The sequence below is a fragment of the Mesitornis unicolor genome, unplaced genomic scaffold (genome assembly GCF_000695765.1).
Source record: "Mesitornis unicolor isolate BGI_N332 unplaced genomic scaffold, ASM69576v1 scaffold46769, whole genome shotgun sequence".
Taxonomy (NCBI): domain Eukaryota; kingdom Metazoa; phylum Chordata; class Aves; order Mesitornithiformes; family Mesitornithidae; genus Mesitornis; species Mesitornis unicolor.
In genome coordinates this window covers 8,370-24,714 of record NW_010207516.1, presented here as the reverse complement: position 1 = coordinate 24,714, position 16,345 = coordinate 8,370, and the positions used below count along the sequence as shown (strand labels likewise).

The 16,345-nt window shown below is 40.1% G+C and overlaps 1 protein-coding gene across 1 annotated transcript in view; it reads left to right on the top strand.

Annotated features, from left to right (window-relative positions):
* Window positions 1–11,829, top strand: part of GCLC (glutamate-cysteine ligase, catalytic subunit) — a 17,047-nt gene extending 5,218 nt beyond the window's left edge. The window contains exons 6-15 of the mRNA XM_010192143.1: window positions 1,666–1,740; window positions 2,611–2,727; window positions 3,604–3,742; window positions 4,263–4,375; window positions 5,046–5,138; window positions 5,860–5,964; window positions 8,099–8,180; window positions 8,280–8,383; window positions 8,486–8,606; window positions 11,200–11,829. Of these exons, the coding sequence (XP_010190445.1) occupies window positions 1,666–1,740; window positions 2,611–2,727; window positions 3,604–3,742; window positions 4,263–4,375; window positions 5,046–5,138; window positions 5,860–5,964; window positions 8,099–8,180; window positions 8,280–8,383; window positions 8,486–8,606; window positions 11,200–11,405 (1,155 nt within the window). The 3' untranslated portion in view covers window positions 11,406–11,829. The remainder of the gene's footprint in view (window positions 1–1,665; window positions 1,741–2,610; window positions 2,728–3,603; window positions 3,743–4,262; window positions 4,376–5,045; window positions 5,139–5,859; window positions 5,965–8,098; window positions 8,181–8,279; window positions 8,384–8,485; window positions 8,607–11,199) is intronic.
* The last annotated feature ends 4,516 nt before the right edge of the window (window positions 11,830–16,345 follow it).

Genomic DNA, 16,345 nt, shown 5'->3' with positions numbered 1-16,345 from the left:
AAAGCAAAACCACTGCTTTCCTGCCTCTTTGGAGGCTTCATGTCCCTATCTCATCTGAGTCTTGTGCTCCTGGCTGCTGCATTCTGCTTTGGAGAAGTCTGCTGTGCCCTTTTCATCTGTCATGGGATGTTTGGCTAGAAACCAGGTTGAATCCCAGCTGTAACATTATTTGGAACGAACATAAAAGGGAAGGGCAGGCAGATATCACTGTGTCTAGAAAGGGTGCAAGTGCCCTGTCCTGCCTCCCCTGCCCCAAGGCAGGTTCCTTTAGTGCTGGAAGACCAAAATCAGTGATGAGAAATCATACTTGGCTGTCTCTCTGCAAGAGGATTAAATAATCTTGTCTTTTCAAAGTGTGTTTTTGTTTTGGTTTGGTTTTTTTTCCTGATAGCCAGTCGAAGGATAGACACAGAATAAATATTTTTTCTACTGTACACCATTTTCTAACTTGGGATGTTTTAATGAATGTTTTCTGGGCATTTAAAAAAGACAAACAAAACAAACACAAACAAATCCCATATTCCTCCTACACTCCCTGCCACCCCTAAAAAAAAAAACCAAACCAACAACAACAAAAAAACACACCTCCACCAGTTAACTCAGGAGTTTTAGGGTTTGGGTTTTTTTGTTGGTCGGGTTTTTAAGGCTTTTGTGGGGTTGGATTGGGCTTCAGTGGCAGACTAAGAAGAACCTGTTTGTTCTATGGGATTCTTTAATTGTTTAATTGATTCTTTAGTTCTTTTTGACTGGCATTCTTTAGGACAGTAAGCAGCAGTGGCGATTTAGAGCTGAAGCTTCTTGTATGATGTTATGATAGGGGTAGAGAGGGACACTCTTGTCTACTTTATCCACTGATCTATGGACATGTAAACTGTGAAGAAGGGGAGAGGGGTTTTTGATCTGATTAACATCTTTTACCAGTGTTGAGGTGGTTGATCTCCCTCTGCGTTTTAAAATTACATAAAGTGTCAGTTTGGGAAGTCTGGAGAGTAAGGTCTGCTACTAGAAACAGAACCTCATGTTTGATGCTGCTCTGAGCAAATTTCACCAAAAGCTGCAAAGAGGCTTCCACATTATTTATGGCTTTTGCGAATAGCATTTGCTTTCCAGCTTTTGCTGTGTCCTGGTGTCTAATACAGGCAAAACTGGGCTTTTTATTTTTAAATAAAAGTTACAGTAGACACAAATATATTTATTTTTTGCAGTTTTGCAGGATCAAAACAAAGGTGTCTTGAAATGTTCTGTAAAACAAGATTAGCTGCCACATAAAACAAATATTACATCTACAATAGTTTCTGACTGTTGTTTTAAGTAAGTAGGTTCCTGGCTTATTTCCTGAAGGAGCATTACTGACCCATGTGTATTGTAGATGTTAATGCAGTTTTCTTTGGTTCTGGCAAGTAAATGTTTGTACATTTCACCTCACTGCCAAAGCATTGTGGTCTGAAATCTTTTCATGAACATGGAAAGAAGCTTGTGATATAAATGCTGCTCATAGATGAGGCAGAAGTTTGTCCAAGAATTGAGGGGTAGGGGAGAACCCCTACAAAAAAACCCACCCAAAATCAACCAAACAAAGAAAACCTCTTAAAATTCTTGGTATTTAAGACTGTGGTTGCACTATGGTTATAGAAATTCTGATAGCAGTTGTACTTCTTCCAACAGGTAACATTCCAGGCTTGCAGCATTTCTGAAGCAAGATACCTTTATGATCAGCTAGCCACGATCTGTCCCATTGTGGTAAGTAATCCACTTCTGTCACTTCAGGTCTTCGCTAAAGAGTTAAAAGATAAAATCTAAATTAAAAACAAACTTGAATGCTGCTCACAAATTTAGTACCCTGGGAGAAGTGTCAGTGTCATGCTAGGTTGTCAGATGAGCAGTGTGATTTATTTAATGTCCAAATAACACCACAAAGCAGATGATGTCTGTTTCTTCTCTCTCCCACATGCATGAGAGGCTTGTTGAATAGTTGTAGAAATACATTTGGAGCAGTTTTTTATGAAAACAAGAGAAGCTCACTCCTTAAAACAGTTGGTTTTTTTTTCAACTCTGGTCTAGTGTTACAGAGAGTTATAGCCTAAGTTGTTTAAATCTGTGCCTTTTCAAGCATGTGGTCATAAGCAGGTGTTTATAACAGGTGTTACAAAAATAAAGTATTGGTCCGGTCTAGGTGGTGACCAGATCCTGCTCTGAGTGAGGTATATTGCAGCTGTGTTGCTGAGGTGCTTGGCCAAACAAAAGTAACCAAAATAAAATGATTGTCAGGTGAACCTTTGGATTTTGAAAGTGTATGAGTAAAATACTTGCTGATTTGTCATGAAATTGCTTCTGCCTTTATCATCTGTGTTCCTCAAGTTCTGATCTGCTGAGGTAATAAATTTGGAGAGCATCAGATGCCACTTCAGTAACACTAACCCTTCATTTAGGTGTTTTCTGGAGATAGCAGTTTTTGAGACTTGTGGTTGTATGGGCTTTAGCTGTAGGTTAAACTGAAGTATATATTTCCGTTACTTCTGGACCAGCAAGTTTCCTTTTCCAGTGGGGTTGTATTTTGTTTTCGGTTCCTTGGCTTGTCCCTTGTTTTCATATCAGGCTGTTTTATTTTAGATGGCGTTGAGTGCTGCATCTCCATTCTACAGAGGCTACGTGTCCGATATTGACTGTCGCTGGGGAGTCATCTCTGCATCTGTAGATGACCGAACGCGAGAAGAGAGGGGGCTAGAGGTAAGTAATGCTCGGTAGTAAATGCCTGTTTCTTTGCAGGCAAGAAAGTTAAGTCTCCTTTAGTATAAAATTCTGCTTGTGCTGATCAGAATCCCTAGCAAGGGAACGTAGCAGTCTTTGTGGTAAATATAGGAGCGATGGTGTAAACATTCGCACTGGTTGTACAGTTTATGTTAGCAAATATATATTTTTAGTTAGGTATGGAATCCCAGTAGAACTTCTCTCACTCCTTCACAGCTTGCTGAAAAGGTCCCCCTGTGATGAAACTTCCCAGTCTGTGCTTAAACCCAAAAAGCAAAAATTGCTTTGGATTAAATAGCAGGTGCTGTTGAGTAATGTAGTAGAACTAGTAGTAACTAGAACTATGTGAAAAGAGCCAGTTGTCAGAACTTGGAACTTAAGGAGCTTCTTTAAGCAGGAATTGGCATTTGAGGCACTTACAAAACTATAGAAAATGAAAAAATAATTTTAAAAAGTCTACTTGAAATATTTCTTGAACTACCCATTTTAAGAGCATCTTTAACAATGTGTGCATAGTGAAACTGTATTGGTATGTGTTGCAATAGGTATAATAATGCTTTCCAGATACTTGAGGTAATGATTTATTACATCAGGAAAATGTTTCCACTTTAAGAGAATTCTAGTCAGTGTGATGACTGCTTTTTCGCTCAGATACATACATCTGCAAACAGAATAGTCATAATTCCAAGATCACTTTCTGTTAAGCCTGTCTAAAACTCATGCTTTGAATACTGTTAATTGAAGCTGTAGGGTTTTTAAACAGGATAATAATTCTCACATAAGTGTCATTAGTGAGTAAAACTTAGGTAACATTGTTAACAAGCTGTTAAAATATTGTATTCTTAAATTATATAGCCACTGAAGAACAACCATTATAGAATCAGTAAATCCAGATATGATTCCATAGACAGTTATCTATCTGAATGTGGTGAGAAATACAATGACATTGATTTGACAATAGACAAAGATATCTACGAGCACCTAATAAAGGAAGGTAAGTGTTTGCTTCATTATGAGCAGGTTAAGAACTATGCTTGCAGTGTGTGGGGATAATATTTCACATTTTCGTTCTTGTTTGTTTCAATCATTGTGCATCCCTCAGAGTGACTCCTACTCAGGAAGTATCTGTGTGGTGTGGTCTTGAGAGTTTTTTAAAAGGTATTTATTTGTAACGGAAACTGTCTTAATTCCAGCTTGAGAAGCTCAGTGTTTGACACATTAATGTTTTAGCTTTGTGGAGAGAGTGGAACTGCTTTAGGAAACATGGCACAGAGGTGCAGCCACACCAATATTCAGCTGCTGTTTCTAAACAAGAAAGTGTTCGGTTTTGTGTTTGTTTGGTTTTTTTCTTTAATCATTTCCTTCCTTCCTGAAGTCATCATTTAAACTTTAACAGGATGTAGTGGGTTGAGGTAGCATTGCAGAGTTGGATGTTTTCGGTCTTGTAAAACAAATCGTTTCCTAGAGCCTGCTTTGCTATGTGTGAATTGTTTGTTTGAATTTTCATTTTGTAGGTATTGACCACCTTTTGGCACAGCATATTGCACACTTGTTCATTCGAGACCCATTGACTTTGTTTGAGGAGAAAATACATCTAGATGATGCAAATGAATCCGACCATTTTGAGGTTGTGTCTGATTTAGAAGAATTTGATAACTATATAAATAAAATTGCTTATTCTTTATAGTACTGCTTAATTGGAGGATGACTGTATTAGCTAAGAATTTTTTTCCTTAATTTTTCACTTCAGCCAGCTCTTTAGCATATGACTTTGCAGTTATAAGCACATTTATTTCTTAGTTTTATCATTTATTTAGGAGAAGGTGTTGGCTTATACTTTAAACCCAAGAAAATACTAAGAGTCCTAACTATGGCTGTTACACAAGTGTTACGGAGAACTGTATTTTTATGGCTTCATAAAAACTGTTTTGCATGACACTTATAAATCTCTCTTACGCCGTTTTATGAAATAATAGCTATGGCAATATAAGGTATTTTTAGTTTGAGATGCATCAACTCCTCATAAAAAAATGTCAGGTAAATCACAGCCACTTAGTATCTTATATACATAATCCTCAAACAAAATAGCATGAGAAAGTGTAACATATTTGCTTTTTGGGTGGGTAGTTGTACTGTGGTTTAGAAAGTCATACCACTTAGTTTGGAAGCACTTTTCTAACTTGATGGGCTGTTCTGGGCAAAATATTAGGACTCTAGTTATCTGCTTAATTTTCTTTGATAATATTATAGAATGATGCATATCTTGATTGTGACAGACTATTTTATGTGCCTTGCAGAATATTCAGTCTACAAACTGGCAGACAATGAGGTTTAAGCCACCTCCTCCAAATTCAGATATTGGATGGAGAGTAGAATTCAGACCTATGGAGGTAAGGAAGGTGTCAGTATGCAGAAAAGCACATTTCTTTTTAAGTGGAAAAGTATCTGGTGTTCTGCCATCCAGTATCAAACCCTTATTACTTTTGCTGTGTTTTTTCCCCTCTGAATTGCTGGACACAAGTGAATTGGACAGCACGGTTTAATCAGACATGGGCTGTGGGAATGTAACTGACAGCAGAATCCACTGCGGCACAGGAAAGCATGCTAATGGATTTGGGGTGATGGGAAAGGAATTAGGCTTGTATTAAGCAGTAGTAAACAAAGCCCCATTTAGCTTCTAGGGGCTGTACTTCTCCAGTATCTTTCCTGGTACTGAACAATTCTGCTGTCATTGCTTGCTTTTCACAAGTGCCTTTATTTTATAGCTGTCTCTTTCTGCGCTCTCTGAATTTAATCCCTGTGAAGTGGAAATTAAAATGCTATTATACATTTGTAATTACACAGAGAGCCTGAAGGTGCACATTATTAGTCTTTTTAAATGCAGGTGTGTTTTGGCATTGGGTTGTGTTTGCTGAAGTGTGTGCATGTATTGTGCATTTGAAGTCACTGCTGGTAATTCCAGCTTGTGCATCACCGTCTCTGCTAGTAGAGGGTGTGTGTACCAACATGAGCAGTTGGGTCAAACTGTTTTAAGCACTCCCAGATATTTATCTACTTCCATGACTATGTTCCCACTAAAGTTAATTTAATCTCTAATCCTTTCATGTTTAGGTCCAGTTAACAGACTTTGAAAACTCTGCGTATGTTGTGTTTGTGGTATTGCTAACCAGAGTGATTTTGTCATATAAACTGGATTTTCTCATTCCTTTGTCCAAGGTATGTGTGAAAGATCAGATCTATTAGAGCTAAATACAGTGTGTTTGTATCAAGTCTGATTTTTGTCCTCTGCGAGCTAGGAAATATTTGTCCACTTACAGAAGTGTCATTTTCATTTTTCAATCAGCTCTCATCTCTACCAGTACTTTGAATCAACTTCAGCTCTACGGTATTAAACAAATACTTTACTGCTGTCTCATGAAATTAAGTTTATAGACAAATACTGTGGGAATTTCTCTGGTGTCTAACAGTGTGTGACTACTGCAGAAATGTTGAGAAACACCATTGTCGCAAGGCTGTTTTGAGTCTGGGAAATGGCATGTTTCCACCATTTCACATGTGAGGAAACCTGTGGAGGTCAGAATAAAAACTTCAGATATTTATTTTAACATGGCTGTTGCCTATGTCTTGTGGTTTTGTTATCTATTTTGTTTGTTTCTGGTGGAGAGGGACAGGAGGAGTTCAGTGTGCTTAGTGTTGCATGGTATTTGAGTGAAAACAAATACTGCTGATTCTGGTCACAGCTGTGACTTGGGTTTAGACAGACCATCCATGCAAAATGTGCATTCTACTTAATTTTGTCTTCACAATTGGTGAACTGTTTTGGATGAAACTGTCCTTGCACATCTTTTCGGAGGTACCTGAGCAGAAAATGTCTTTTTAAATAGATAATCCTGCAGTGTTTTGGGTAACTTTTTAAAAAAAAAAAAGATCTTGCAGTACAGAAGGCTTTTCACAGGCTGTGTACTAGAAAATACCACCATTGCTGGCTGTGATGTAGCAGTAGCATCCTGCAGCTTTTCTTAGTGCCTTTAATTAAAATGGAGAAAAATATTCAAGTTGTAAATAAACAGTAATCATACCATACAGCTGGTATGATTTCAGAAAGGGGAAGTTCTCTTCCTGTTGTAAGGATTTCATAAATTATGCAGCAATTTAGCACTTATAGTGCATAATTACGTTGTATTTGGAATGTCTTAAAAGAGCAAAATTTTAAACTAATGAATATCAGTTAAGACTGAAAAAGAGATCAGGTGCTGAAAGATTCTTAACAGAGTTGGGGGCCTGGGTGGACATAAAGTTGCTAGAGCTTGCCAGTCAATTTGGGAGGTAATGCAACACAGAATTGCACAACCATTGGTAAGCCTGCCTCTTTCAAGTAAAATAATACGGGTTTATGGGGCTAATCTCACACTAATCTGTGCTGTCTGAGTGCGGTTGTACTCCCATCAGCTAGGACTGGAGTGCTTTCAAACTTTCAAAACAGCCTGTTGTGTAAATAGGTTTCGTAATAGAAAATGAATGAAAACAGATTTTTGAAAACAAAGCTTTGAAAGGTTAGAAGTAAGTGAAGATTTTGCATTGGCCTTAATTAAAGTTCGAAGGATTCAGCAAATCGTATCCCTTCTGAAGACAACACAGCAACGCTGGCATCTGAAAGCTGTGACGTTAATTCCCTGAGAACATACCAACCAAAGACCTTCGACAAAATCTCCATCCAGAAAGACGCAGCAGTGCTTATGTCATTTGCAGAGCACGTGAGCAGTGCTTTGTAGACTTTTTGAGAAGCCTGCAATTTAGAACTTCCTTACTGGCAGTCCAAGTTTATCTGAGTATCTAACAGATGTTTGTGTATGGAATAGGCAAGATTCCCATGCAGAGTTACTGGAATTCTGTTTCTGAAGGTTTGTTTAATACAGTGGTAACTCCTCTAAAGACTTTGATTTCGTTAATTAAAGCAACAAACTATGGCTAGGGAAATGGCAATTTTCTTCTTCTGTACTCATGTAAATTGCATCTAAATATGGAATGAAGTCTGCCAGATGAGATGTAACCTGTTAATCACAGCTGTTTCTGTGTTTTTATCCAAATTTGATGATTAGAGTAGCAGGTTCTAACATGATACCATGACCTCTCCTTCTGGAGGCCTAGTTTCCTAGAACATCATCTCTTTGTGGTTTTGCCCAGGACCCTTGAAGAATGAAATCAAACTTCTCTCCACAGCTTAGCCTTGTGTGCCAAAATAATAAGAAACATAGTAGATGTTTCAACTAATGAGACCAAAATGTGAGGGTTTGGGAGAGTCCTATGTTTTCTAAAGTGTCACAAATCTCTGAAATTCTTCTTTTGCTAGGTGGATGAAAACATGAAGGTGGCCCAGAAAAGAGATGCTGTCCGGCAGGGAATGTTTTACTTCAGAAAAGATATTTGCAAAGGTATCACAACACACAATCTGATTTACACTGCTATGAATGTTTAGTGCATCTCTTGCTTTCTAAGCATTTTTTCCTTTCCCTTTGTGTCACCCCTTGAAGGTGGAAATGCTGTTGTGGATGGATGTGGCTCTGCACAGAACGGGACAGGCACCAATGCGGAAGAGTACACCTTAATGAGCATTGACACCATTATCAATGGGAAGGTCATAGCCTCTTCTGTCTCGAACACACAGTCTTCCCCTCCTCTCTGCCCTCCTGGAAACCAGATTGAGTGTGTTTCATGCTGACTCTGTTCTTTTACACAGGAAGGAGTCTTCCCTGGTTTGATCCCCATTTTGAATTCCTATCTTGAAAACATGGAAGTGGATGTGGACACAAGGTGCACCATCCTAAACTACCTGAAGCTAATAAAAAAGAGAGCATCTGGTATGTTTGACACTTTTGGACATTGATCTTCTTGGCATTTTTCTACTTGGACAGTAATTGCACTGTTTGCTAGTTTTCAGCTGGATAAAACTGGTGACAGCTATGGCTGTCTGGTTTAGTGCTGAATCATAGGAGCAAAGGACTGGAGTGTGTTCTCTGAAATCTAGTCCTGTCTAATTCTGATTATAAATGTTCTGTTACCCATTTTAAACTTGTATCTCCAATCCAGAATTTCTCTTTTCAGCATTACTCACTGCTGCTTTTACCAGTGTATTGTCCACTTTGTAGTAGTCTGCACATACGCTAAACCCTTTGCCTGGCAGTTAAGTGTTGTAAGAATATGTGAGGCTGGCTCTGATAGCCTTTTATTATTGGTGTAGCTCCAAAGCATTCATAAGTCTAAATTCTGGTATGCTGGAGCATGAGACCTAGTCTTTAGCTCCCTGATCAGAAAGCCCTTCTGTAAGTAGCAAATCTTCTTCAAGGCAGAGCAAACAAGGCTCTTTCCTTGTCTTCCCCATGTTGCAGTATTTTTGAAGACAAGCAATATAATGGCTCTTTATACTCCTTTTTAAATGCACAGCAGTATAATGAGTAAAAGGTGTAAGCTAAACCTCAATTCAGAACTGGGTGTGTAGCAGAGTCTGCAGCAGCTTTATACCTTTCTTTGTGCAAATCCCTTGTATGCCTGCCTTGCTGTAAATTTAGCTAGACAATTTTAGTCTTGGAAGTCTAGATATACTTTTTCCCCAGTGAAATATATTTATTGGTTTTAAATTGAAGTGTTGCGTTCCTTTTTAATTCTTGAAAATTGCTGTAGAAGCTTCTAGTTAAAGAACTTTTTAAAGCTCAGGACTTGGTAATTCGGTACTTCTGTAATACTTCAGAATGGTAACAAGTTTTAATTAATTACAGCTTTCTCTGTAAATGCTCTTTCCTGATGCTGCATGTCTGTAGGAGGCTTCTGTCCCTCGGGTAACATGGATGGAGATTTGATGCTTGGCTTAACTGAGGGAGAGGAGAGAAACTGAAAGGAAGAAAATGTCTGAGGCACATCAGCCCTCAAAATAGCAATGCTTTCAAAATTATCCAGTGTTTGTTCTTGATGGTTTTTTGTTTGTTTGATTTGTTGTTGGGTTTTGGTTTTGTTGTTGGGTTTTTTCCTTCAGAAAAATGTTGTTGAAAGACCAAGTAATGCATAGGTCTCAGAGTTTTTTTCCAAGAGATAATGACCTGGGCTCGACCCTGTGTAGCGGGTGTTTCCCTTCCAAGGAACAACTTTGCTACCCTGAGCATCGCAAAACTCAGCTTGTGTATTTACATAGACCTAAAAGGTGTGAGAGTGAGGTAGATAGTCTAGGGTTTATACTTAACTGGTCAACTGAAAGGATTTTAAAATAGTGCTTCATAAGCAGTTCATGTTCTCTGAGAGCTGCAGGCAGTGTTGATGGTTAAGGTGCTGCAGACTTACACCTTACGAAGGATGGGGAGTGTCTGGACTGCCTGACCACTAGGGGTCTGTGTTGGTGCGAGCTGCACTGCTCTCCTGTCTCCTCCCGCACTGACAGCCTGCAGCGGTGTTTAGTCCAAAGATGTCTCTTTATGTTCTGCTCTGCTCATCTCCCAGCCCAATCGATTTTCTTGCAGGTCTTCTGCTTCTCATTGGTTTGAGAAGGTTTTTGTGTGAGCTTTTAGTGCCTTCAACAAATAGTGCCTCTTGGGTGTTTTTTCCTGCCCTTTTTTAATATAGAAGTGTAAACTCTGGCCTCATTTCTTTAAAACAAGGCTCCTGGTTTTTGAGGCACATTTTAATTTATTTGTTATTAACCTTTTCTATTCTGCTTTTCTTTCCTGTACTTCCCACAATTTTTCTGATTTGTGTTCATGTTCAAAACTACTGATAAGGTATCTTTACACAACCTTGAAGGCTTTTTACTTTTTATTTGTGTTCCAAATTGTTTTCCTAAATTTGATTCCTCTTTGCTTTTTGTAATAATCTTAAACCAAAGATGTCTATGGTGGAAGCTGTTGACTCTTTCCACTCCTACTAGGAAGCTGAGGTTCCAGTAGCAATGAGTTTTCCTAGGCTTGTCGAGCGTCCCGTACCTTAATGTCTTAACCTTAAGTGTTACCTGAGTAGAATAGTAAGTCAAGGTAGACAGAGCAAAGCTAGCAGCCCAGTTGGGTGGATCAACGACACAATTATTTTAAATACATATGTAGTTGTTGTAGATGTGTCTCTTGGCCCGTCTCAGCCAGAGCCAGATTCTCTGTTAAATGACATGTTTAAAACCTCTTGCTATATAGTCTGTTGGTAACAACTGTTCCAGTAGCTACTTCTCTGCACTGTCTTGTTACAACATCTGAAAGTTTGAAGATCGCACCAGATGAGGGGGTTTTAGACTGTCAGCGATAGGTCAGCTTAATTATGTCTGCAGGTTAGATGCATTTTAAAAAGATACATGTATAAGAATATGTTTCTCGTGAAAGCATGGACTGTTTATTAATTGTGTATATAATGCATAGAACTTTGGGTGTTGTATTGCTAAATTAGATGTATCAGCTGTGAAATTTGACTTTCCTTTGCCCACAGGAGAGTTAATGACAGTTGCTCGATGGATGAGGGAATTTATAGCACAGCATCCAGACTACAAGCAAGACAGCGTGATAACCGATGAAATTAATTACAGCCTTATTTGGAAATGCAACCAAATCGCACAAGGCCAGGCAGAGTGTCCTGAACTATTGGGGTTAGGATTTAATAAGAAGCAAAGTGGAAACAAAACTGGTTCTTTGTAATGAATGAATGTTTCTTAAAAGAACAGAAAGTTTAAACCTTTTAGCAAAGCACTAGCAAAGATACTGTGAATCTGGTACAGTTCATGGTGTGAAGACCAAAACAGGGATACTGCACTATAAAATGGGCCAATCTGCCTGAATATTCGTTTAAGGCATCCTAAAATGGGCATATTCTTATTATTAAGGTTTATACAGTGTACATGTAAATAGTAAAATATTTTTATGATTAACATCAACGTATTTTAATAACATTGTATCTAAAGTTATTGTGAATTAGCTTGTAACTTTTTTATGCTTATTCTAGAAAGAAAAATCGTCCTGAACAGCTTTGTAAATGTAATGGTACTTGTATATTATGCGCATTCCAGTTACTGAATGTTTACTGTAATTTTTTAACCTGGAATGTGCTAAGTAATATCCCTTATTGTGTAAGAAAAAAAAAAATCTTCTGGACCTATCTGAATCTCAGATACTACTTCCTTCCATTTGGGCTTTGAAAGTATGTAAGAACAGATAAATGCATGTGCATCTTATTTGTTAGTCTTTACAGCAGTTTCTCAGTCACCACAAGACCCGCATCTACCCACAAACTGTAAACCTCAGAGGAACAGATTTGTTTCTATTCGGATAATGCAAGTCTGCCTGTCTGCAGATGCATCGTTGGGTTTTTTTTTCCCCTATTGCAGTTCAGAAATTTACCTGATGATTTAAGAAAAAGCAGTAATGGTGGTGAAAGAGAGGAGGAAATGAGCTGAACATAAAATTCTCTTTACAAAGGAACCAGAGACCCCACCTCTGGACTTCAGTGCTCCTTGACTGCTTTTTCTTCCACATTGCTGCTGTTCCCACAGTTGGCCATGGCTGCAGCACAAAACCAAGTACCTGTCCACCCTTCCTAAAGGTTGAGTTTCTCATTTGTCATTCAGTATTATCAATATTTTTGTTGGCATGTTTATTTCCTATAAGGTACTTTATGTAGGTATCTGAGGTACCTACATAGCTGTAGGTATGGACAACTTAATCCCTTCTAGAAAACAGTAACAAGGAAATCATGGAATGCACTAATCCTCTGAATTGAGAGCCAGTGCTGGGAGTGACTGTAAAGTATTTAAAATTTAGCCATTGCAACTGTAAATAAAGCAAACTTAAGGGGCCTTTTTGATTTTAGCTTCTTAACTGACTTCTAGAAGTGAATTGCATTATGGGTAGATTATTCAAAGCTTAATGCAAGCATATATAAATACCGAAGGTGTAATGATTTTTTGAAAAAAAATTACAGAGAAACTGCAATGAAGAGGTGCACTAAGAAGAAGCTTTTATGTACTGACATTAGACTTTGTTCTGTGTTCACAGGTGTGCTTTAGAGAATAAAAATGCTTTTTTTCTGCAGTGGTGAATTTGTTTTAATCAAGATGTAGGCATATGCTTATTTAGTTTCTGTAATAAGAAATAAAAATAAAATTTGCAGTACGTGTTGGTCACTTGCATGACTTGAACCTGCATTTTCAGACTCCAAGGAAGAGGAGTTGCGTTGGCAAGTATATTCAGTCACTCTTCTGGCCTAATAGGTGGCTGGTGTCCTGTAAGTGAGGGCAAATTTTGTCATGATGCTGAAAAGCTGTGGCTGGAAGTTTCCCTCACAGGTTCTTGTATGCATGATTTCAGAAAGGATGAGAAGGATCAAACACAAAGCTGCTGCTGGTTTGTGGAGGTGTCTGTGGTTGTGGTATCTACATAGCTTACATTCCCTAAATGAAGAGTTCAGGTTTGTGCTCTAGCCTGTTCATGGTGTGGTGTGGTGAAGGTTCTCAAGGGCCAAACCAGAGTTGCTGCAGGGAAGGACAAGCTTTTCCACTCGTTTTGAACACACATTAGAGGTGGCTGTGTGGCATCTGCACCCACTCGGGTGGAGAAGCAAGCCCTAGGCCAAGCCTCAAGCTCTGTCTGACCTCTTGTGGGGAGCAGGAGAAACTCCCTTGAGGTTATGAATTCAGGATTTTTTTTCTGCTGTCATGAAGTGCTTTCATGGAAATAATGACCTTTCCAACAGCCACCTGAGCAAAGGGAGGGGAAGAAGTCACCAAGTACCTGAGGTGAAACCTGATTGATTCCTTGCCCAGAGACCTTACTAATGTGTCAGTCATGGCACTTCCTGTGATCACCAATGTTCTGGCCCCAGTTCAACCCCAGTAACTTGCTTCATGCCTTCTATTCAGTTTTCAGCTAGAAGATCCTGTTGTGATTTCCAGAAGTCTTGATGCTATGATGTAAGGACAGTTTAACAAGGGAAGGAAAAAAGAACAAGTGATGGAAAGGGAGCCACTCGTCACCCACAAACAGCCCAATCAATACCCACCCATCTCTGAGCAGCAGCCACTCTGGAAGACAAAACCCTCACTTTCTTCTACCCCATCATCATCATGGCTGGGCTTCGCGAACGAAGATAAGGCAAGGGCTACCCCAGTTATATAGAAAAAAAAACTGCTAAGGGCTACCCCCCAGTTTAATAGCAAAGCATGATACCATATGGTATGGGGCATCCCTGTGGTCAGGGAAGTCCACTGCAGATAGGTTATTCTGTAGTTGCCTAGTCCGTGCTCTCGCAGACTGTCACCGTGCACAAGATGATGAGATCTTGGGTCCCCTCCATCTGACTACCTGTGCTTAATGTTTTCTCCAGGATTCAGTGAGCTGCAAATTGAATTGAACTGTGGCGTCCTCAGCACACAGAAGATGAGGTGGGAGTGGGTGCTGGCAACACTGGGTGTATTCCCCTGGGATGGCCAACCCCTGCATCCCCTACTCCTGATGTGAGGGGAAAAAAGTGCTTAGACTTTTCTTATGTAAAACATCATATTATCAAAATACTGTACTGACACAAAATAAGCAAAACACCACACAGCATCATGAGAGAGCAAAGTGCTTTCCAAATTATACAGAATAAATCAGGAAGAAGGAAGGGGCAATGAAGGAAAGGGAAATAAAATGGTTCATGTAAGGTTACACAGTACCAAAGAAGTAAAAATCCTTCTGCAAACCCTCCTGAAAATCTCCTCCTTTCCAGAAACACCCTGGAAGCCTAGGCTGGCACTGGCAGAGGTGGTGCAAGGATTTGGTGCTGGATGAGACTAGACTCAGAGGACTCCAAGGCTGCTTAAACCCTTGGCAGACCTAATGCTCCAGGGGCTGCAGATGGCAAATTTAAGGCAGTAATCTCCAAAAGGAGCATCCAGCCTCAGGATTTCTCTGATTTTAATCCAGTCTGTTCTCCCCATTTGCACAGTGCTCCCCATACGCAGGTGTAACTGCAGCAGGGATTTCCATTGCTTTTTTCCATCACTTCATTTAGGAAAAACATAAAGTGTTAACTGCATTTTCCAGGGAGAAGAGTCCTGGAGATGGCAGCAGCAGAGCTGGTGCTAAAATGCACAGGGCTAGGCTCTACCGTTCTCCCTCAGAGTCCTGAAGGTTAATGTGACTCATGACTCACTTTTATTAAGTGCAGTCTGCAATGTCCCAGTCTCCTGGTCCCAGACCAGGTCTGTTCGTGAAGAGAGGGTTGGACTGAGCTCCCCCGTGGGCTCCTGCAGGTGGATCATTGTGGCTGTGACTCTTTCAGGACTGTGGTGTCACCAGCTACATCCGAGATGCTGCTACCTGTGCTTTCCATGCGCACCTCCTTTCCCAGCTGTCACTATGTTCTGTGGCAGCACAGCCCAGCTTTTCCAAATGCAGATAGCGACATTTCCCAGAAACTTTCCACATGGTTCCCCTAATGAACAAACATTGAAATTGCACAGGAAGGATATATTTCATTTAGAAATCTGCAGTTTATTCATATTCTTTATTAGCGAATCTACTGAAGCTAATGCAAATTTTCTCCTTTTTTGCTACTTATATTTGTATGCAATGTTATGTTTGCACTGCCTATGCCCTAGTGAACTTATCTCCTCTCGTCTTGGGGGGAATATCTTGGTTTCTTTAAGGTGGCTGCTATATTTACTGTTTATCCCTGGGGTCCTTCTGAGCTTGAGGAGCACAGCAGCAGCTATACCAGTAGAGCTCTAATAAACTTCTGTGGATACTGGGAAGCTAGTGACCTCTCCAGCGTGCAGTTTTGTAGCCAGCAGCACTCTGCCGAGCCTAGTGAAAAAGAATTTGAAGACAGCATTTAAAGTGGAAGCACCAGACATAATTCTCCTTCTCACAAGATTCTCCTAGAAAGGTGAAGTCAGAAAGTCTTTGCAGGCTTTGGGGCTCTCTATCCATTCCCTATCAGGTAGGAGGATTCATTCTGTAAAGCAATGGGAGAAGTAAATGTAGATTTCTACAGCCTGCTCAGCTGTAGGTCTGAGCCTTGCTCTCCTTCCCCTGCTTTGCCTGCAGCCCAAGTTAAAAAGGCGGCTCCAGTACAGCTGACGGCGCTGCTCAAGCAGGAGAGCTGCGTCAGTGAGCACATTTCCAGCAGAAGCCCACCTGGTTTCTGGTAGGACTTTATCAGAGGTGACAGATGCCATATTTATTCTGACCATATTGACAAATTATAATGGAAATTGTTTCCTGAAAATGTCCCTGATTTGTTTTATGTGCACCCTCCCAAATCAGTGAGGGGAGTGTTAGGGATGTAAGGTGGGTAGCCCTAAAGGTGAACCTCACACAGACGCAGGCAGCACCGCTGAGGCACGCTCCACTTCTGGGTGTTTCTGGGTCCTCCTCGCTGAGATACCACCGTCCTGAACACAAATAATGTGGTCTCGACTAGCACCGTACTTCACCAGAACCAAAATACTTTGCCTGGGCAGCAGCTGCACTGAGCCTCACATGGGAGGTTCCTGCTGCCTGCACCCCTTGTCCTGCCGTCCCCGCTGCGAGGGCTTGAAGGTGGGACTGACAGCATCTCGTCTCCCATTAAACAGTGCAATGTCTTTCCAAAAGAAAAG